This window comes from Oryzias latipes, chromosome 23 (assembly GCF_002234675.1).
Source record: "Oryzias latipes chromosome 23, ASM223467v1".
NCBI classification, from domain to species: Eukaryota; Metazoa; Chordata; class Actinopteri; order Beloniformes; family Adrianichthyidae; genus Oryzias; species Oryzias latipes.
The window spans coordinates 7,347,909-7,369,143 of NC_019881.2; the positions used below are offsets into that span (position 1 = coordinate 7,347,909).

General features: G+C 42.9%; 1 protein-coding gene across 2 annotated transcripts in view; it reads left to right on the plus strand.

Moving 5' to 3' along the window:
• brd1 (bromodomain containing 1) overlaps positions 1–20,929 on the plus strand; it is a 23,500-nt gene extending 2,571 nt beyond the window's left edge. For both annotated transcript variants that reach the window (XM_023952492.1, XM_004082952.4), the window contains exons 2-13: positions 253–1,672; positions 2,518–2,674; positions 2,756–2,887; positions 2,970–3,098; positions 6,208–6,520; positions 6,603–6,908; positions 8,819–9,388; positions 12,833–12,953; positions 13,035–13,168; positions 16,668–16,777; positions 16,938–17,092; positions 19,523–20,929. In XM_023952492.1, coding sequence (XP_023808260.1) covers positions 270–1,672; positions 2,518–2,674; positions 2,756–2,887; positions 2,970–3,098; positions 6,208–6,520; positions 6,603–6,908; positions 8,819–9,388; positions 12,833–12,953; positions 13,035–13,168; positions 16,668–16,777; positions 16,938–17,092; positions 19,523–19,706 — 3,714 coding nt within the window. In that variant the 5' untranslated portion in view covers positions 253–269 and the 3' untranslated portion in view covers positions 19,707–20,929. The remainder of the gene's footprint in view (positions 1–252; positions 1,673–2,517; positions 2,675–2,755; positions 2,888–2,969; positions 3,099–6,207; positions 6,521–6,602; positions 6,909–8,818; positions 9,389–12,832; positions 12,954–13,034; positions 13,169–16,667; positions 16,778–16,937; positions 17,093–19,522) is intronic.
• The last annotated feature ends 306 nt before the right edge of the window (positions 20,930–21,235 follow it).

Genomic DNA, 21,235 nt, shown 5'->3' on the forward strand with positions numbered 1-21,235 from the left:
GCCTCTCATGGTCACATGTTATTGTCCAGCTGCGAGAAAAAGTGTTTTGAGATTTGGATCATTTTTGATGGAGGAGGTTGAACTCTGCTTTACTCCTATCAGACGTTGTCAGCTTTTCTCATCGCAATGAAACATCTATGGTTCTCCTCACTGCCTTAGAATAAAATAAAACAAAAACATACAAAAAAATAAAGATTATAGATTTCTGAAGAGGTTTTTGTTAACAGTTTGTACTTCTTTGCGGCTCCACAGCAACACGGAGCATCAGGATGAAGAAGAAGGCTCGGCAGCACCGGGCGGCGGTGCCTCAGAGACCGCCGTCCCCAATCAAGCCTTCGCCCAACAAGCAGATCCTGACATACGAGCAGGCGCAGCGCTTGGTGGAGTTCGAGATGGACGGTTGCATCCACCGCCTCAGCATCTACGACAAGCTGCAGGTGGTCTGTGATGACGACCCGGTCGTCCGGGAGATGATGGAGTGTCTCAGCAACAAGGAGAACGCCGACAAGCCCCAGCAGCCGGTCCTCCTTCGGTCGGTGCGGCTAAAAAACAACAAGGAGAAAAAGATCGCCGCTCTCGGCCTTTTGGGGCACGGCGAAGAAGGCGGCCAGCCGCCGGGTGGGCATCCTGGCCCAAAGCTTCCTGAGCCTAAATTTCGCACTGTGGAATATAATCTCCCTGCAGTTCCTAGACGCCCGGCGTCTTATTATAAATTAATTGAAAAGACAGACGAAGAACTCGACGAGGAGACGGAGTATGACATGGACGAGGAGGACTACGCCTGGCTGGATTTGGTCAACGAAAAGCGCAGAAGCGAAGGCATCAGCCAGGTGTCGCACAATGTTTTCGAGTTCCTCATCGACCGCTTTGAGAAAGAACTGCACCTGGAAAGTCTGGATCAGGCCAGCGAAAAGCAAGCCCCCGTCGACGAGGACGCCGTCTGCAGCATCTGCATGGATGAAGAGTGTCACAACAGCAACGCCATCCTCTTCTGTGACATGTGCAACGTAGCAGTGCACCAGGAATGCTACGGTGTGCCGTACATTCCCGAGGGCCAGTGGCACTGCAGGCACTGCCTCCAGTCACCCACCCAACCCGCCGGCTGCATCCTCTGTCCCAACAAGGGCGGCGCGGTGAAGAAGACAGACGACGAGCGCTGGGGCCACGTGGTGTGCGCCCTTTGGGTCCCCGAGGTCGGCTTCTCCAACACCACCTTCATCGAGCCCATTGACGGCGTCAGCCAAATCCCCCCAGCCCGCTGGAAGCTGACGTGCTACATCTGCAAGGAGAAGGGCGTCGGCGCCTGCATCCAGTGCCACAAAGCGAACTGTTACACCGCCTTCCACGTCACCTGCGCCCAAAAAGCCGGCCTCTTCATGAAGATGGAGCCCATCCAGGAGGTCACGGACACGGGAGAGGCCACCTTCTCCGTCAAGAAGACGGCCTACTGTGGAGCGCACACGCCCAACGGCTGCGTAAGGAGGCCATTGTCCATCTACCACGACGCAAAACCCAAAAACGGACTTTGTAAAAAACTGGACAAAGGGAGAGGAGACGAGAAAGGACAGCCGAAAGGAAAACTGAAGAAGAAGAGCAAGGGCAAAAAGCCAGAGCCCAAAGAGGAAGTCGAGGCCGCGATTCCTGCCGTGGTTCCTACATTTCCAGCACACAGGTATTCCTACCGATCCAAAGGGAGTATGTTTTTATTACCTTTAAAGGAAATTGGAATATTCAAACTAATCAATTTGTAAATCATTTGATTTCTTTTTTCTTCTACTCGTTTATGAATCATCAACTCACAACCAGCAACAACCTAAACAGCAAACCAGTTCTAATGCAGAAGTCCATACAATTCCAAATGATTTCTATGGAATCTCTATTCAGTTCATAGATAATATTTGAGAACCGGACTCAGTGACTCCTCCTGTTCTGAAAATGCAAACTCGGATGATTGCTAAACTATAAGTTTGTTTTTCTAATGAGAAATTGTTGAAATGCAATGCTCTATGGTTCCGTTTCACGTTTGTTTATTAAACATCGACTATGAACTGGAGCAAGCGACTGTGACGTCATCTATAGAGAATGGTTTACACAAAATGAAGTCAATTCAGTTTTCGCAATCTGGACACCACCATGTCGGAGCCAGACGTTGTCGGTGAGCGGCGATTGGTCCGAGTCGGTCTGAGTTCTTGTTTCTATGGCAACCACTCTCGCCAATCAGGAGTGAGCTTGTTGGAAAGTGAGCCACATAAACGTTTCAAATGTCTGATGTGAGACCACATTGAGGGATCTGATTGGTCGGTTTAGAAAGTTGCACTACAGCAAATATATCTTGAAAAACAATTGGATTATCAAGAGCATGTTCAGAAAACGTATCAGAGTAAGAATGATTGAAGCTGGTGGGTACTTCCTGTTTTGTGTGCGAAGGGGGAGGGGTCACTCACTATTGTTCTCATATACAGTTTGATTCCTTCTCTTTGTCCTCATAAATCTGCATTCATGATGTGCTTCCTTTAGGTTACAAACCATCCTAAACCAAGTGTCCATACAGAAGAAAAAGGCCTTCGTGGAGCTGGTTTTGAACTACTGGACGCTGAAAAGACAGTCCAGAAACGGGATGCCGCTCATCAGACGCCTCCAGACCAGCCTACAGTCCCAAAAGAACGCACAGCCGGTTTGTTTGCCAAACACTTTCCCGTCGTTAACTTATGGTGGTTTTCGCCTAAACGCTTAAAAATGTCATTTTTGTTCACAGAGGCAGAACGAGGAGGAAAGCAGGTCGTTGAAGGAGCAGCTGAAGGAGTGGCACCGCCTCCGACACGACCTGGAAAGGGCCCGGCTGCTGCTGGAGCTGATCCGCAAGAGGGAGAAGCTAAAGAGGGAAGAGGTGAGGAAGACCCATCGAAGCTTTTGGCCAATCACAGAACCAGCTCTGCTCATCATTTCCCCTTAAAATGTGTTTGTTTCAGATCAAACTGCAAGAAACCCTCCTGGAGATGCAGCTCACGCCGTTCAGCATTTTGCTCCGAGTCCTCTTGGACCAACTCCAGGCCAAAGACCAGGCCAGGATCTTTGCCCAGCCTGTCGACGTTAGTGAGGTGATGTGCAGAAAACACACTAAAGTGTCATTATTGCGTCAATGTTATCGCAATAAACTGTCAATAAAGTTGAAATGTATCCTTTTTTCTAATGAGAAAATGTTTATTTACAGGATAAAATCTGGATTTTTACTGATAAACCCTCCCAGAAATAGAAAACAGAATAGAAACTGTGGCATGTGTATAATTACTAATTAATAAACTTTTCAAATTCTCAATAAGAAAAAAAAAAGTCAAACCTTCACCTTGTTGGGGTTGTTTTATGGTCTACGCCACTTTTTGGACATTTCTGTAAGGATGAAGGACGCTCTTGTCAGAGGAAACCTTCACTTGTCTGCTCATGAAGGGTCCAGCTGACATAATATGAAGCTGAAAGAGACACAAACTGTTTTTATGAGTCCCTGATGTTTAGGACAGACTAATCTCATTTAGTGCATGAAGTTAAGTGTCCTAATCCAGCGGCGAATTATCTAACTCTTGTTTTTAAAATCATGCGAGCTAAGACCCCCTTCATTATTTTCAGATGAGGGTTTTTTTCCCCTTGCAATTTTCTGTTGACTTCACCTCACAACTCTTACTTAATTGTCTTTAAGAACAAAAAAATGTTGTGTGAGCAGCACTGATTTTGAGGACATGGTTCTTGACTGGAGGAAGGTACAGTGTTCCCTCATTTATCACATAAGTTGCATTCTGCGATTCTAGGTGTTTCAACTGCTGTTAAACTCCTCCCTACACACTTTCTAAACTGTTCTCGGAGATAACCATAGGCCTGCGCCACGGGGCTTTGTGGTGGAGTACAGTTTGTGTAGAACTGGCTCCATCCGTTACACCGTTGGTTCGTCTGCCATGGCCTAACGTACGTTTTATTTTGGACTAAAGGCCTGTTCACACCGGGACGAATTTCGCGCGCGATATTCGCCGACGTTTAACACTTCGTGACTAAACAAAGTGCACCAATGTGAGTGTGCACACCGACGCGAAAAACGCCACGCGTAAAAGCGTAATTTTTTAAAAAACGCTTCAGGTTCGTTTTTTTGGTTTGACGCGCCGCGTCAAAAACTATATGACCAATAAGAATGGCGCTTTTGCACACGTGTCTGGAGCTTCTGAAGTTACAGTAAAACACAACTTGGGGGCGCTCAAACACAAAACTGTCTTGCTGAGCACACATACCAGCGAAGAAGATAGACGCCAAGTAGCATCTAAATTGCCGCAAAGAAATAATGACGGACATTCTAAAATATCCCCGAAAACGTTCATGATACATTTTCAGCTCTTAAATACTTGCTCTCTTCTTCTGAGTGAAAAGCGAGTTTAAGAAGCGTAAAGTTGCGCAGTGCCACCTTGTGTACAGGAGTATTTCTGTTTTACATTAAGCGCCATCTAATGTCAGGGAATGAAATTGCATGTTCGCTCGGCTCATCGTCAGCAAATATCGCCTGGGTGTGAACACAAAAAACGTGTTGAAAAACGCTGGCGAATAACGTGCGCCGATTTTCGTCCCGGTGTGTACGGGCCTTAACCTTGTCCTAGCCACTGACTGAAGACCCTTCCCCCAGGGCATGAGGGGTTTTGAAATTAGAGTTCTGCTAGCCCTTGTGCTGTCTTGTGGGGTCAAAATGACCCCACTCTTACATTGACGTGTTCTCCCTACTACGAAAAAGGTGGATAAAGGTGGAAAGACTTCATGTAATCCATGGACATCAGTGAAGATCACAAATCATTGAAGAAAAAAGGTTCAGCGCACCGTCGAGTGGGTCTAGATGACCCAACTCCCAATGGTAAAGTGCCTTGGATAGTACAAGGGCTAGAAGAATTGCCTACCAAGGCTTATGAACTCCAAGTTTGTAATCGGTGCTATATTTTTCCTAGACTGAATGCCAACCAAAGCTATTGGTCTCTGTCTGCCCTCAGACTAGCGGAGGGATGGAGGCATCTTAATTCCCCATTCTAGACCGCCTCCAACCAAAGTCTAACCACTGCCCCAAAGACAGACATGATAATTTTCTCTCTTTTGTTTAAATTCTCAAAGTAAAAGCAAAAATCCAGTATTATGGAATGAAATGCACTGTTAAAAAAGAAACAAAAAAAGGTGGAAAAATTGCACAAAAAAATCTGAGACAACGCGAAAGGGGAACCGCAATATAGCGAGGGATCCCTGTAGTTTGTCCTTTTCTGGGTGGATGGACTGCTCCAGGCCCAGGTGGAGGAGTTTAAATAACTCTGGGTGACGGAAAATCAGAGCGTGAGATTGAGAGGCGGATTAGGGTGGTGTCCTTTGCTGTGCGGTTCCCGCACCGGTTCGTTGTGGTGAAGAGAGCTTAACCAGAAAAAAAAAAGCTCTTAATTTAATGCTTCGGTTCCAGTACTCTCCTGTGGTCATGAGCTCTGGATCATGACCGAAGCTCCTGAATACAAGCAGGGGTAATGAGCGTAGGGTGGCTAGGCGTTCCCTTAAAGAGGCTGAGGAGTTCACATTAGAGCCACTGCTTCTCCGCATTGAGAGGAACCAGCTGAGGTGGGTTGGGCATCTGGTCCGGATGCCTTCTGGACAATTCCTTGCCCGGGCACGTTCCAGTGGGTGGAAACCCCAGGGAAGACCCAGGACACGCTAGAGAGATGTCTCGGTTTGCCTGGGAATGCCTCAGAATCCCTTCAGAGGAGCTGGAGAAAGAAATCTCAGAAGTCTAGGCATCTTTTAGACTCCTCCCTCCGCGATCGGGGCCCAGACACGCAAAAGAAAATGGACAGATGGAAGAATTTTGACGTAAAGTTTTGTATTTTCTAACTTTCCTGCAGTTCAGTTGTAGACCCTACAGGACAAAGGTGGTTTTACTACTTCTCTCTCATGAGTCGGCACTTACAATGTTTGTCTCAGTCGAGATCCCCAAGGTTTTAGGTCACACACTGAACGTTCAGGTCCAGCTAGCTCAGTCAGTTGAGCATGAGATTCTGAATTTTTCCGTCTAGAATTCAAACCTCAAATTGTGCGTGGATACTTAAATCTTTTTCCAAAAGGTTCCAATATGTTTGAGGGTCTTTAGATCGGATCCTACAGTACCTGCCTGTCATGTTTCGGAGCGTTTCTGAAGTCGGCTTCTCTTCACAGGTGCCGGATTACCTGGACCACATCAAGAACCCGATGGATTTCTCCACCATGCGCCAGCGCGTTGATGCCCAGTGCTACAACAACCTCGACCAGTTCGAGGCCGACTTCAACCTCATCGTCAATAACTGCCTGAAGTACAACTCGAAAGACACGTACTTCTATCGAGCCGCTGTCCGACTCAGAGATCAGGGCGGGGTCTTGCTCAGAAAGGCGAGACGGGATGTGGAGAAAATCGGCTTCGACGCGGAGAGTGGTGTTCACCTGGCAGAAGCTCCCGAAGTCAAAGCCTCGCCCTCGTTTTCTTGGGAAGATGGTAAGCGACGGAAACCGGAACAGCTTTTATTTAGAAAGAGTTCCTCGCGTCTGTTCTTTACCTCCTTCCTTTCCCCCTGCAGTGGACCGTTTGCTGGTTCCAGCCAATCGGGAGCATCTGCCCCTTGAGGAGCAGCTGCAGCAGCTCCTGGAGAAGTTCGACCTCACTTGCGCCATGAAGTCCAGCCCGTCGCGCAGCAAACGCCTCAAGCTTCTCAAGAAGACCATCAACGACGTGCGTAACGAAATAAGCCTGAAGAAAGTAGTGCCGTCGAGTCACCACTGCTCCTCTTCGGCGCCGACGTCGTCATCAGCTCCCAAGCTTCCAGAACCGGAGAAACCCAAAGACCAGGAGGTCAAGTCCAACGGCCATTTTCCAGAAGATGAAGGTGTGTATGAAAGTTTCCATTTTTTAGGATTGTAACGTCCATAACAGACAAGAGCTCCCATTTTTATAATAACATAATATTATAAAAACGCTGAACTGGGATTCTGTTCTGGTCACGTGACACGCAAACACCAAAGTCTAGCTGAGATTGGATCTTTGAGCTTTGGTTTCCTCCAAAAGCTTCAGAAGAGAACAAAGATCCAGCAGAACATTTGGAGCTCTGTGGACCTGTTGGATCGCAGCGTGCCAATTTAAGCTAGCGTCATCTGACGGGGTTCACAGGCTCTGCCGGAGCCAACCAGAGCTGCACCCCTCTTCCTGTACATGAACCTCCTCCTGGTTACTCTCTCTTCTGTCCATCGTTCTGCTTTGTTTGGTTCCAGTTTATCCCCCCAGAATTCTTCTATCTTTGGACCAGATTCCAAAGTACTTTAACCAAATGTTTGGAATTTACAGGTTTATTTTGAATAAAGTATTGGGTTTCCTCAAAAACAAAGGAAATGGGTTTGAGGGTGCATTCAGACTGGACACATTAAAGTGAACCAAAGTTTGTTTTCTCCGACATGGAATGCATCCAAGCGGACCCTGGTCCTGGACCCTCTGACTCATCTTTCAAGGTGTTTTTTTTTTCTGACTCCAATCGAACTGAGCTTTTGGGTTCGCTCTAAGATTCCTCAGTCTTCGGAGCGAAACAACCGGACCAAAACGGCCACCATAGCGGTGGTCACGTGATCCAAACACAGTCAGAATGTAGCATCAGATGAGCCGCGGACAAATGTAGAGCAACAATTGTCGTGTTATCAAAAAGGAAAATAAGAGTCCAACTCCCTACTTGTTACATTTAATTTAAAACACGTTTTACATGCTTTTGTGTCTCGTCATCCTAAAAGCGACCTTGTAGTTCCTTTACAGAATTCTCTTAAAACAATGCCCTAACACCACAACGGTGAGACACAGCAACTGCAAAGTGCAGGACTTCCATCATTTCTGTCTGTAGTTGCTTTGCCCCCACCACATGGTTTTGTTTACAAGTTTTGGTTCGAATAAGGAAAGTCCATCTGACGGCAGTCTGAGTACAGACCAAACGCAAGGTTCAGAGCTGGATCCGGACCAAATTAAGCAGACCTGGTCCGGAACAAACGGTTTTCCCTGTCTGAAAACACCCTCAAATAGCAGTTGGAACTAGGAACGGGTATCATCAAAGATTTTATCCGTACTACTCCTCTTATAGACGCTGCTTTTGGATCTGGTATCGTATTGATACTTTTCTGTGTGAAAACCTGGAGGAAGAAGACAAATAGCACACCATGTAGACGAAAAAGCTTTTATTTGACAACAAATTAGAATGCAAAAAAAGAATTTAACGTCCATTGCAAGAGTAAACTGAAATGATCTATAAATACTAACATAATTAACATTTTAAGGTAACAACGCAAATAAACAAAGCTCCAATTAACATAGTATATTAAATCACCTCAACGAATAATAACAGTGGAAATGAAAATTCACAACAGTTTTTCAGCCTAACCGCCTTTTCTGCAAGCAGTCAGGGGTCGGGGGTTTACTGACTGCGTCTTTAAAAAAGTTAAGATAAAAAACACACTTTTTATTTGCACAATGTTGTATTTTCATTTTAATTGTCTTTATTGAGGCACCATATGAACTTTCACCCTGTAAATATTTTATGATGATTGCTTTTTACAGTGCTGGTACTGTGCAATAGCGTAAAAGTTTGACGAGTTACTGTCGTCAAAATGATGTCCACACCGAAGCTAAAGTTTCGGTGTTACAGGCTGAAGTGTTCTAGATTTTGGCCAAAAAAAGGCATAATCATAATTGAAAGACCACTAGAATAGATCAAAAGATGATCTGAGTGGGGCTTTAAAGGGTCTGCTTGTTTCTTCCCCACAGCGGACAAGTCTCTTCCTCCTAAACTAGAGCCGTCAGATGCCACGCCCCCCCCCATCCACTCTGACTCAGATCCCGGACCCCCCACCCTCAAACCAGTCGACGCAGCCCCAAACCGGGAGGACAAGGCCCACAGCAAGCGGGCAAAGCTGGACGCAGAGTTACCGGACCTGCTGTCCTTTCCCCCGCGCCTCAACGGCCACTCCCACGGCGGGCTGGCAGTGCTGGACGCAGATGTGAGCGTGATCGCCACGTCCACACTGGCCCAGCCCACAGGCACGGTCAACCGTCGGACTTCTGTTCTCTTCCAAAAGTCCAAAACCGCCAGCCCCCAGGCTTCCTCCAATAGCGGAGGGGAGGATTCGGACAGAGCGGCCGGGAAAGACAACGACGGCGAAGAGGAGGGAGACAGCGAGCCTCTGAGCTCCAAATCCATCCTGTCTGTGGTCATACCGCGGCTGGAGACACTGCTTCACAGCAAGAAGAGGAAACGCAGCGACAGCAGAGAAGACGAGGAAGGGCAGGCCGACGACGAAGACGAGACGAAGGCTCCCATGAAGAAGCTCGACAGTGGTGAGACAAGATCTGTTTTTTTTCACACCCCTGAAGTCGCAGCAGCTTTTTCTTTTTTTATGTGGTCAATGTCACAACATCAGGGTTGTCGAATAAGTGAAGCAATTTGGTGTTTCTCACATCAGCAGCTGTGCTTGCATGGATGCGTGGAAACCTGGAAACCTACAGAGGCTTGGAAAAGGACGTAACTTAAAGGTCAAAGGAACAAATTAAATACACCAACGACTCTCACAAACAAACCCTGACTGAAACTAAGCTGCGAATTAATTTACAAAAAAATTCAAAACTATACAAAAACAACAAAATACATGGACCAAAGCCTCTAACAAGAGCAAAACAAAGTAAAGCTCTGCTGCTGGCAGCTGTGGGTAGGGTGGGGTGATGTGGCAGTATTTGAACCCTGAGCTGGACGTCCTCAACCAATCAGGTGCTCCGGACAAAAAAAAAGAAAGACAGAACCTTTCTCTGCAGCAAAAATAAAGAAATAACGGAAACAGAGAAAGAAAAATACCCCAAAAGTACAAAAAAGCAATATTACGGCCACTGCTGTAACAAAATCCTCTACTTGACTTTAGAAAGAACCTTTTCAGTAATATGACCTTCAATTTGATTTTATATACATTTTATTCCATAAGAACCCAGACCCCTTTTCAGAGTTTCACAAGGGTTTTAAACCTTTTTTTTACCTCAGTCAGTGAACGTTTTGATCCCGGACAGTTTATTCTTAGTCAGTGAGTCTCCCCAAAAAATTAAATAAAATTTGAAAAATCTTTTTAAACAGGTTTGTTAACTGGACTATGTGAGAACCAAACAAGTGAGCCCTGATGTGGTTCACTGCAGTCTGAAAGCACAGAGACTTTCCAGACTAAATTTTAAAAATATGTATTGAAAAGTACTTTTTTTTTTTAAATAGAAAGTTGTTAAATTAAATCTATAATTCATTGAAAGACATTTCTGACTTTCTAAACTTAGTTTTGATGGAGGAGTTCAAAAAGATATTCATAAATAAATTTGTAAAAGTTCCACTTTTGTTCAATTTAATTCACTTGTGAAAACTGGTTTTCGTAACAAATCTAAACTAATTTAGGATTTAAAATTTCTGATGAGTCTTAATCAAATTGAACAACTAGTAAATAAGAATCAAACCTAAAACAGTGAATCTGATTCAAATTGGAAAAGTAAATCAGATATCAATTTAACCACTGAATCAAACTGAACCACTGAATCAAACTGAACCACTGAACCACTGAATCAAACTGAACCACTGAATCAAACTGAACCTATAGTTTGGAAAACTCTTCATTAGATGATGGAGCTGGAAGTGATGTTAGGAGAGCAACAGACCTAACAGGTTCATTTGTTACGCTTGAGTCAAGAAACCGCAGAAACGCAGGTGAAGGTGCTGCGTTGGGCCATACCACCTCCAACAAATACCTCCTGCAAGAGTGGAACCTTTGTAGGTGGTTCAGTCCACTTTCCTCCACTGCAGCATAGAAGAAAACCAAGCGTGGTGTTGCATTTTCCCAATTTCCTGCCCATTTGACGAAGTTTGTCAGGCTTTGTCTTTGCAAAAGCTCTTATGTGTTGTCCAATCTTCACACAGACCCGCTTTATAATGGCCTTCCATCTGTGAAAAGAATTTTTAAAAATGATTATATAAAAATAGTGTTTTAACTTAAAAGCTCATGCTGAAATCAGCAGAGAGGAAGCGGAAGAAAACGGACGTGCTTTTATATCAGAGACACGGTGATTTCATGTCTACAAGCTTCCTCCTCACCAGTCATAGATGAGCAGTGAGGTACTATCATCGATTTTCTGCTTTTTGCTCTGTCACGCAAACCTGTGAAAAGCCGCAACATCCTCCACCCAGCCGGCTTTTCTCCTGTTGTTCTGCGGCTGAGTACAACCTTAATGAGGCGCATCAACACAAAACCCCTCAAAGCTGTTTTTAGTTTGTTTGTGCTTATTTCCTGCTAAACGTCAGGTTTGTAAAGCTGGAGATCATTCATGTCATGACTGTGTTTCACAAATGAACAGTCTGTGGTTTCACTCTCTCCGAATGAGGAACATGGTTTAAAAAAACCAAACAACTTTTGTTTGTTTGGATGTCTTTTTTTCTTCTTTTTTCTAAATTTTTCTGTGTTTGGGGTGTTTTAAAAAAATAATAAAGTACCCCCCCCCCCCATTCCCTAATCATCCTTTAACCTTTTTACTTCCTACATCCCTCTCTCTTTTCTCTTTTTTGCAATCCAATAAGAAATGCACCAAAATTACATCCAATCAAAGGTGAGCCCCAAATAAATAACAGGGAGTTTATACAAATATACTCCTCATGTGTTTGAATTTACATGAAAACCCGTATAGTGACTGCAAAATCTGTCCAACACAAGAGACCATCAGCTCTTAGGTTTTCTCAGCTGATGGTCGGGACAAAAATGTTCTTTTTTTTAAATATATATTTTGACTGAGGAACATCTGATGTCCTTTTTCACGGATTCAATTCATTTTACAATAATTATTTTATTACGAAAGCATTCATAAACAAATTTTCCTTAAAAACAAAAATACTACAAATTGAAAGAGAAGGAGGAATATTGCTTAAAAAAACATAACTTTTGTTCATTCTAATGTCTTTTTTTACCTTATTTTTCTGTGTTTGAGACGTTTTTGGGCTTGAAATCAAAAAATGAATCCCCTTCTATTCTTTAATTCTCCTATTTCTTAGCTGTTTTTCTTTTTTGTTTCCTTTTTGCCCATCTTTTGTATCCCTCTTTTCCCTCTTCTGTCCCGTACATAAATCCAAAAGGGTTTTATAAAAATACACACCATGTGTGTTTTCATTTACATAACAGTAAAAATCCCTCCACCATAAGGGCCCTAAGCTCTCACCTGTTTGCTTAGCCGATAAACATAACAAAAAAAAACCACATTTAAAAATAGTCAATACATTTTTCTTATATTATTTATTTTAACACTGAATCCATTTAATATACAATTATTATTTTATTTTTGAAAACAGTTATACATAAATATTGATAAGTGGACTGAAGTGGAAAAAAATCAGGAATTATTGCATCAAAAAACCCTAAAAAAAAACTAGAATTTTTTTAATAGAAGATGTAATTCTTGATTCGATGTATCAGTATTAACTTTTTTAAGGGAATATTAATATTGATTGTTTAATAATAGATTTTTTTTTGACCCCACTTTCCTTTATAAAACCAAGACTTATTTTCTTCTCGGTTTTCACTTCCTGTAGCTGTTTAACTTAGAATCCTTGCTAACAATAAAGACGTATGAATGAGTAGTAAAACAAGTATTCCCCTTGATACTTGATACTGCACTCTATCCATCAAATGGATGTCCTCAAGAAATGATGGCATCATTCAGTCTTTTCTTTTCAAACAAGAGTGTTAAAGATGCTTCGTTCCTGTTCCGTTCCAGGTCTGTCCAGACCGCTTGTGGAGAAGGAGAAAAGGCTGGAGCAGAACAGCCGGGCCGTGGAGCCGCGCAGACGCTGCGCCTCCGAGTCCTCTATATCTTCATGCAACAGCCTGCTGGGAAGGTGATGCGTCCAACCAACCCCTTCTGCTCCACAAGAGGGCAGCAGATGTTCTGACTTGTTCATTCCTTTTTTGGCTTCCAGCACCCTTCCCAGTCTCCCGAAATGCGGGAAGGGCAAACCCGCTCTGGTCCGAAGGCACACGGTGGACGATAAGAGCGAGCTCATCGCCTGCATCGAAACGGGAAACTTTGCGAAAGCCGCCCGGATTGCAGCAGGTAACATTTCCTCAGTAAAAAAACAAAACAAACGGGATGTTTGGGGTTCGTAATAAGAACTAACAAACTGTTGTTTGGAAGAAAGGATTTTCCTTTCAAGGTTTATAAAGTGCACTTCTGCTTTCAGTCTAACCCTTAAAAGGCTTTGGGTCTTTGAACATATTTGACTACATTACAATTAGAAATTGACTTTGAAAGCAGTTTTTGTGGCAGTGCTTCTAGTTCAACCCCAGCTTAAATTTTTTACAGATAGTTTTTCAATATGTTATGCAATCATTTCTCAATTAACCTAAAACTGTGCAAAAAGCATGAAATCCGTGTAGTAAATTGAGTCACTCTTTACTGCATAAAACCCCCTCAAATTGAAAACAAATGTGTGCACCCACACGGACAGATACACAACTATTTTGCTTTATTCTGAAACCTACTTTATCAATATTTCATATGCTACAGAAACACAACAGAGTTTTACCACAACGTTGAATTTCCACTACCAAATCCGATTCCCCGACAGGTCAAAGTTTAAGGTGGTTAATACCATGGTCTGGGTGAATACTCGATTCTGATTGGCTGCTGGGTGTGCGTTAAAAAGTGATAATGCACGCCTGAAAAAGAAGTTCTGGTCATATAGCTCAAATGTTCTGTATCACTGCGCCGGCTTCTTTAAAACAAGCTTTAGCTTTATCATCTGGACAAAAACAAGCAGTAAGAGGTGAACTTTCTCTCTGATCTGATGCTTTATTTAACCCATCGTGACGATCACGAAGAATATTGCTTTCCTTTACCGCTGCAGTCGAGGTCCGTGCTGGCACAGCTGGCTAAGCGGTAACGTGACAACCCGCCGCACCACGTAACAGAGTCCACTTTTTGTGAAAAAAGTCATCCAAACCGAAAAAATGACAAGACTATAGTACTAAAAACTGATTGAATATTTATTTCTTTTGTAAATGACCATGATATGCCCTTTGAAGTGTGCATAATCAAAATTAAACGCACTTTGTTGAAGCAACCATCCCCCGCTTTGCGTCGGATGGTTCCGGCATTCACGGCGTGTGTTAATTTCTGATAATGCACACTTCATCGGCCCTTAACCCTTACTTAACATTCAACACAGTTTTTAATGGTAGCTGATTTTATTTGTGGAGTAACGATTTGCGTTTGTTGAAATAAGCGTTTTCATAGACCTTTTATTGGAAGTGGCCATTTCAACGTAGGTTTACAGGTATTGTGAATACGCTAACCCTAACCCTAACCCTAACCCTAACCGAGTTTCTGTGAACGCAGTTCATAAAGTCTCACTGACTTGCCTCTGGGATCCTTTTTCTCGTTTATGCGCCTTATAGTTTGCTGAGTCTAGCATAGGTTCAAAAAGAACCCATCGTGTGCCTCATAGTCCTGTGCGACCTACAGTGTGGAAAATACGGTGGATACCTATCTCTACGCGACCTCTAATGTTCTGTATTGAGGGCCGACGTTCCTCCTCTGTCGTCTCCACCAGTGTTTCCTCTTTAATCTAGTAAGAACGATCGTTCATTTCAAGATGTCAAATAGGAAATAGGGCTGCACAAAATGTGGAAATGTCGCAATTTACGATATTAGTGATCAATATTGCGATGACGATATAACTTGCGATATGTGAACAAATAGCAAAACAACCAAAAACATTTCACCGCAATGGTTTTATTGAAATAAGAGACAACATAACTTAAATTACAGTCCAAATGACTCTCGTCTACATAAGAGTCGAGCATCTAACATAAAAGGCTCCATCTGATTGGTCAAATACATAAATGGATTGGTTAGTTTCAATAAATACTTCAAGTCGTCATAAGATTGTTTTAGCACATTTAAGGTTACATTTATCGTGATTTTCCGTGGCTTTTTGCGATATGCGTATTGCACAGCCTGATATCGCGATAACGCTAAATTTGCGATTTTTTTGTGCAGGCCTGATAAGAATGTTTTCTAAATAATCAAATTCGTCAAAATACTTCAGTACGCCCATCACGCCCACAGGGAACACAAATGTAAAAAAACCTTCTGAAAAATGAAATCGCTCTCGCTCGCTAATATTACAAAGCAGTGATGACCTCACAAGTGTTCCTATTGGCACATTATCGTCTCATTCAGCACCACAAAGGAGGACAGTGGCGTGTTTAGTAGCTTGAAAGGTGAAAGTAGAAAGTTGCACATTTTTGGACATTCAAATTTGAAGGTTATTTTCATTTTAAAGCGAGAATCTTGAGGCGTAAAACCTTTTTTATGCCTTCCCGTTAGATTGCGAATGAAAAGTATTCTAATCAGCGTTCAAAATAAGCGGTTATCCTGTTGTCCGAGACAACCAGATTTCACGGAGGACAACCAAAAATGAATCTGATGGTTGTCCGTGTGACAACCTGGTCTTTTATTCAACATTTTGGTATTTTCCGACTATTTTTCAAGTTTCAAGGGTTAGTTTTTGGCAACCTCTGAATTGAGACGTATGCAGCAAATTCTTTCCACTGACAAACGAAGTGCGTGCATGCTAGTGAATCCTTTCTGTGTCTACTGTACATGTGCACTTTTCAATAAAGATTATTCAAATTAATGTGTTGAACAACAGTACCTGGCGCGACCGCTAGAGGTCTCCAAAAACACGTTCAAAATAATCAGCCTATTAACAAAAGATTTAATAAGATTTAAAAGATGATTTCAAAGAGAAGATTTAAGAGAAGATTTAAAACACATTCATAAAACACTTTTAATTTTCACTCATAACAGAACAGACTGACATGAGCTGAAAAAAACCTTTTTCCATGAGATTGATATGAAATTCTACATTTTTACAACAGTCTTTGTATTTTATATTCTTTAAGCAACAATTATCAAAACCAAAGGAAAAAAAGAACCAATATATTTAAATCTGTGTAAAGATACTAGTTATTAAGATATTAGTTTCAAGTTTTTGGCAATACTTTGTGTAACCAGATGCTTCAATATTTAGTAAAATGTTTGTTTTTAATATTTAAAGAGTTTTTTAAATGTCCATCATAAGAGGCAGTTGATATTAGATGTATAGAACAAATAAAGATGTAAGTACTGACATCTGAGTAGGTTTCGTTGCTGTTGAATATTGGTATCGAAGGACAACCAAAAATTGGGGAGGACAGCCAAATATTCAGACAACCATTCCCCCCCCCCTTATTTCTAATGCTGCTAATGGCGGTTCGGCAATGCCTTTCTGCCCGTTGTTGAAGGGCTAAGCAGCTTTCACGCCGCTGCTCCTCACATAAACACGAGCGGCATCGCTGGACACGACAGCAGCTGCAGGCGAGGTCCACGAGCGCTCTGGCTCTCAGAACCAGTCAGCAGCTGGAGAGGCCCTCCACGTTCCCTGTTTAAAACCCGAAAATTGTCGGAGAAAGCGCCATGTCCACCTTTTTTTTACTGTCCCGATTCCAAGCCAGGTGTTTTTCTGCTCCCGTCTGACTTGTTTGGTGTTGTTTCCCCGCTTCCATAGAGGTTGGCAACAGCAACATTTGGATGCCTGCTAGTGCTGCAACCGTTGCATTGGAACCCCTAAAGCTAGTTTGGGCCAAATGTAGTGGATACCCCTCCTACCCCGCCCTGGTGAGTGTGTGCTGCCGAGCTGTTGATGTGTTTTTGCCTTTACTCCTGAAGTCTAGACTCTCCTCCAGGGGGCAGCATTTCACTGTAATCCTCCCAGCTGCCGTCTTGTTGTGTCGTGTGCGTCTAACCCGTTTCTCCCGGCCTCCCCCGGTGCGAGTAGATTATCGACCCCCACATGCCTCGTGTCGGCTGTCAGCACAACGGGGTTTCCATCCCCACCCCCCCCATGGACGTGCTGCGCATCGGAGAGCAGATGCAGTACAAGGCCGAAGAGAAGCTGCACCTCGTCCTGTTCTTCGACAACAAGCGCAGCTGGTGAGTTCTGCCTCCCCACCTCAACCCCCCCTGGATTCCGAATAGGAAGTGCCCGCTGGTCCCAAAAAGCAGAAATAGATTTCTGTAGAGAAACAAACAGCTTTAGCTCAGTCAGAATACCCATTCTTGATCTAAAACATTTTTAACAGGTTCTTGTCTTTTGGGATATTTTGTTTAAGTCATAAAATGACCGGTGGTTCAAGAAAAGGATGCGGTCTCACGTTTACGACGTTTGATTAACTGATCGACCGCTTTCAAGTAGAAGATGCGTGTCCGTTCGAGAAGCTAACACCGGATTGGCGAAAGCGGCTCCCATAGAAACCTTGACTTGAATCCCCGCTTAGTGAGAAAGGTCTGGCGCCCATAAAGCAAATACATTTTATTTGGTTGGAGCAAGAGAGTTGGAGAAAAATTTTTTTCTTTGGGTGACGTCAGTCAATGCTCTGACATCATCCATCCATCCATCCATCCATCCATCCATCTTCTTCCTCCTCTTCCTCCGCTCATCCGGGACCGGGTCGCAGAGGCAGCATTCTAAGCAATGTTGCCCAGACTTCCCTTCAGCTCCTCTGGGGGGGACCCCGAGGCGTTCCCAGGCCAGCCAAGAGGCGTAGTCTCTCCGCCGTGTCCTGGTTCTTCCCCGGGACACACCCGGAACCCCTCCCCAAGGCATCCGGACTAAACTGCCTCTTCTCGATGTGGAGGACAAGCCGTTCTACTCCGAGCTCGCTGACATCACTGTTGCAAAAATATATTCGATGAAAACGACCCTACAGTTGGGATGCTCGTTACTCCCCCACGTCTGCACGAAAACTCTTCTGTTTAAGTTTAGAAAAAGTTCATCCACTAGTCAAATTTGGGCTGTAGTCATCCCAATAACCAACAGGACACCTGAACAGTCCTAAAGATACATTCTTCTACTTTTCTTCCTCGGACTAATGCGGGACAGGAAGTCATCAAACCGGGTCACAGAGAGGTGGAAGCTCCGTAATCCAGACGCCGCTTCTGCAGCAGACGGTGAAGCTCACTGCACCGCACTGATCTCATGTGCCGCTGACACGGCGTCTTTGCAGAGCTCACCAAAATAAAAACATGGGAAAGGAGGTTTTGACAATAACTCCTCCCACCCGGGGCAGGAGCATCAGTTTAATGAACACGGATTTGATGCGCGTCAAAACAGAGGCGGCGACCACAAATTAGCCATGCATTCGCCATGAACGTAGTCTTATGAGCGTCGCCCCTTACAGGCTTGGATTGGCTCCTCATTTACCTCATTTTGTCGTCACTTCCTGCACCGGATATCATGGCGCCCCGAAAGGACCGTGTTGGTACGAGGGAGCTTCAGCGCCAGTTTACAAACAAAACATTTTCTTTAGCTATGACTTTAAAGTCGTAAGTTTACGAGGAAAAAGTCATAACTGTTAAATTACGAAAATAAAGTCCTAAATTTACGACTTTATTTATTTATGTTTAATAAACGAGAAAAAAGGCATAGTTTCACGACTTGAAATCTTGTTAATTTATGACTTTATTCTCGTAATAAATTGACGAGAAAAAACAACAAAATCGTCTGTTTATCAGAGCCTAGCTTGAAGGCGAAGATCTGAAGCATTTTGTGAAGCTTTATTTCCAAATAGGTTTCAAAAACAAAGAAATTCTTAACCTTTTGGCGACTCAAAATCAAGTTATTGTTAGTATAACCGGGTTTCCGGGTTCGGTGTCGGTAAAGCGGAGTTTCATATGTAAATGAAGGAGCTCAGAGACACGCTTGGGTTTAAAGGACCGCTACTTTATTCTCCCTTTTCATTCACATACCCAGAAGTCCATTTGTCTTGTTACATCATGAGTGTCAGGCGCACACTAAACACTAAAGCGCAAGTAAACAGCGTAATATACGCCCCCTCCTCCAGATGAAACGTCTCGTTTCAACATAAAACAGTACAGAGGAATGAAAATTGTCTGTTAGATTAGCATAAAAACATTTTTAAAAATGCCAAAAAGTGCGGCTGCTCAGACGGAAGCGTCACACAGACTTGGAGATCTTGTCTTTAGTGGAGGAAGAAAGCGTTGAAGTGGAGAGCTGCAGGGACACAGATGGCTTCATCAACGGGTTGCAGAGATCCTGTAAGTCAATAAATAAAATATTAATGAATCGTAAATCAAACAAATGAGCTTCCAAACATTCAAGTAAGTCTAGGCGGTCTGCTCTGCTGCTGCACAGCGTTCACTTGCAGCACTGCATGCTAACTTTTACTTTAATCTTGTAAGTTTGCTGCGTTAAATCTCGTGTTATTACTCCGTTGTAGTGTTGGTGCAGTTGTGGCAGCTTAGAAGGCTAATTCTGTTCCTCTAAGCCAAATCCTGCAGCTGTTCTTTCCATCAACAGTTCATTCAGACCAGATTCTGCTTGTTGGTGGTCTTTCTCTTCAGGCAATGGCTTCCTAGATCCAAGATGGTTCCTCTGGGGATGGACAAAACCATCGACAAAATCAAAATGATGGAGGGACGCACGTCCAGCATCCGAAAGGCCGTGCAGATCGCCTTCAGCCGCGCCATGAACCACCTGAGCATCGTCCAGGACGAGCCCGTCAGCGATCTCAGCGACGTGGACTGACAGCCGTCCTCTGGCGCCCTCTGGTGTCCCACACACAAACAACTCAACCCCCTCCAACATGGAACGAATGTGTCTGAGCCCCCTCCCCCCACAGCTCCGGGTGGTCACTGTGTCGAGAAAAGTCCTCACTCCTGTGACTTTTCATCATTTCAACACAAAAAGTACTTTTTATTCTCACGAAATCAGTTAGAAGTTTCAAGAAGCCAACTATGAAGTATTTTCATTCATTTCAATTATTACAAGAATTGTACTTTCAAGGCGGCTTCATTTCCTTTTGTTTTCTTTTTGTATTTAAGCTGTAATGAATCTGTATAGCGATGTGACACTAACTTATTTTGTAGTGTGGACATTCATGGGTACTGTACAGGTCCTTCGGTAGTATTTATACCTCTTGGCACAAAGGTGTGCCGTGTGACCAAGAATAAAGAGGGAAACAACATTTGACTTCCTTGGCGGAAAGGAAATTCGCTGTCTTTGTTTTTGCAGAGTAAGAAAGTGCTGCTTTTTTTCTTTTTTCTTTTTTTTATAAATATATATATATACTGTTTAAGTTATTGAAGTTTATATGATAACCCTTCCTTTTTGGCATTAATCATTTGTATTGAGAATAGTCTTAGTATATTTTTGTCGAAATATATTTATATCATTTGAATATTCAACGTGTGCATCTCGGACGCATGCAGCCGAACAACGAGGAGGCGGAGCTTGTTCTGACAAAACCAAAAATAGTGCTACCCAGAAGTGTTTTGTTTTTTTTCTGTCTGTCTGTTTAATGTGAAGCTGATCTAAAAAAAATTGAAAGAAAAGCTAAAAAAGAACAAACAAAAAAAAACAAAAAACTAAGCATTAGTTTGTTTTTATGTCAAACATTTGACTGTTACCTGATTTTTCTGTCGTGGTAAAGAAATGTGCCTGCGTTAACTTATTGTAAAGTATTCACAGTACTTTATATACCACAAAAGAAATTCATGTGACAAAGTGTCACATTTTGTGCTGGATGCTTGCCTTTTTTTTAATATAACATTTTTTTTCTCTTGTAGATTTAGACATTGAAACATTTCGTTCTTCTTTCTTTTCCATACGGTTGTCCATATTCTCTGGGTAGCATGGGGTAGGTTTTTGTATATTTCCTTTTGTACTTTAGTGAGTGGGAAGGGTTTTTAAATGGGACTACAAAAAAAACAAACAAAAAAAACACCAGGACTGTTTTTTTTCTACCAAAATCTAAATAAAAATACAAATATAAAATATTTTTGTGTTTTTCTTTTAAAGACAGAATTAAACATATTTCAAAAATGTTTTTTTTTTTGCTTTTTTACATTACCACATTACAGATATGAAAATATTAAGGACTTATTTCTTGTATTAATGTTTTTAGGAGTGAAATTTTAGTACATTTTATTTACATTAGAGCATTTCCATGCAGCTCAGAGGCACGGATAGTTTTAAAATGAAACTTGATTTAGATTTGGTTGTTTTGGGTAAATTTTTTTGTTAACTTTGATTATTTAACCCTTGTGCCATCTTAG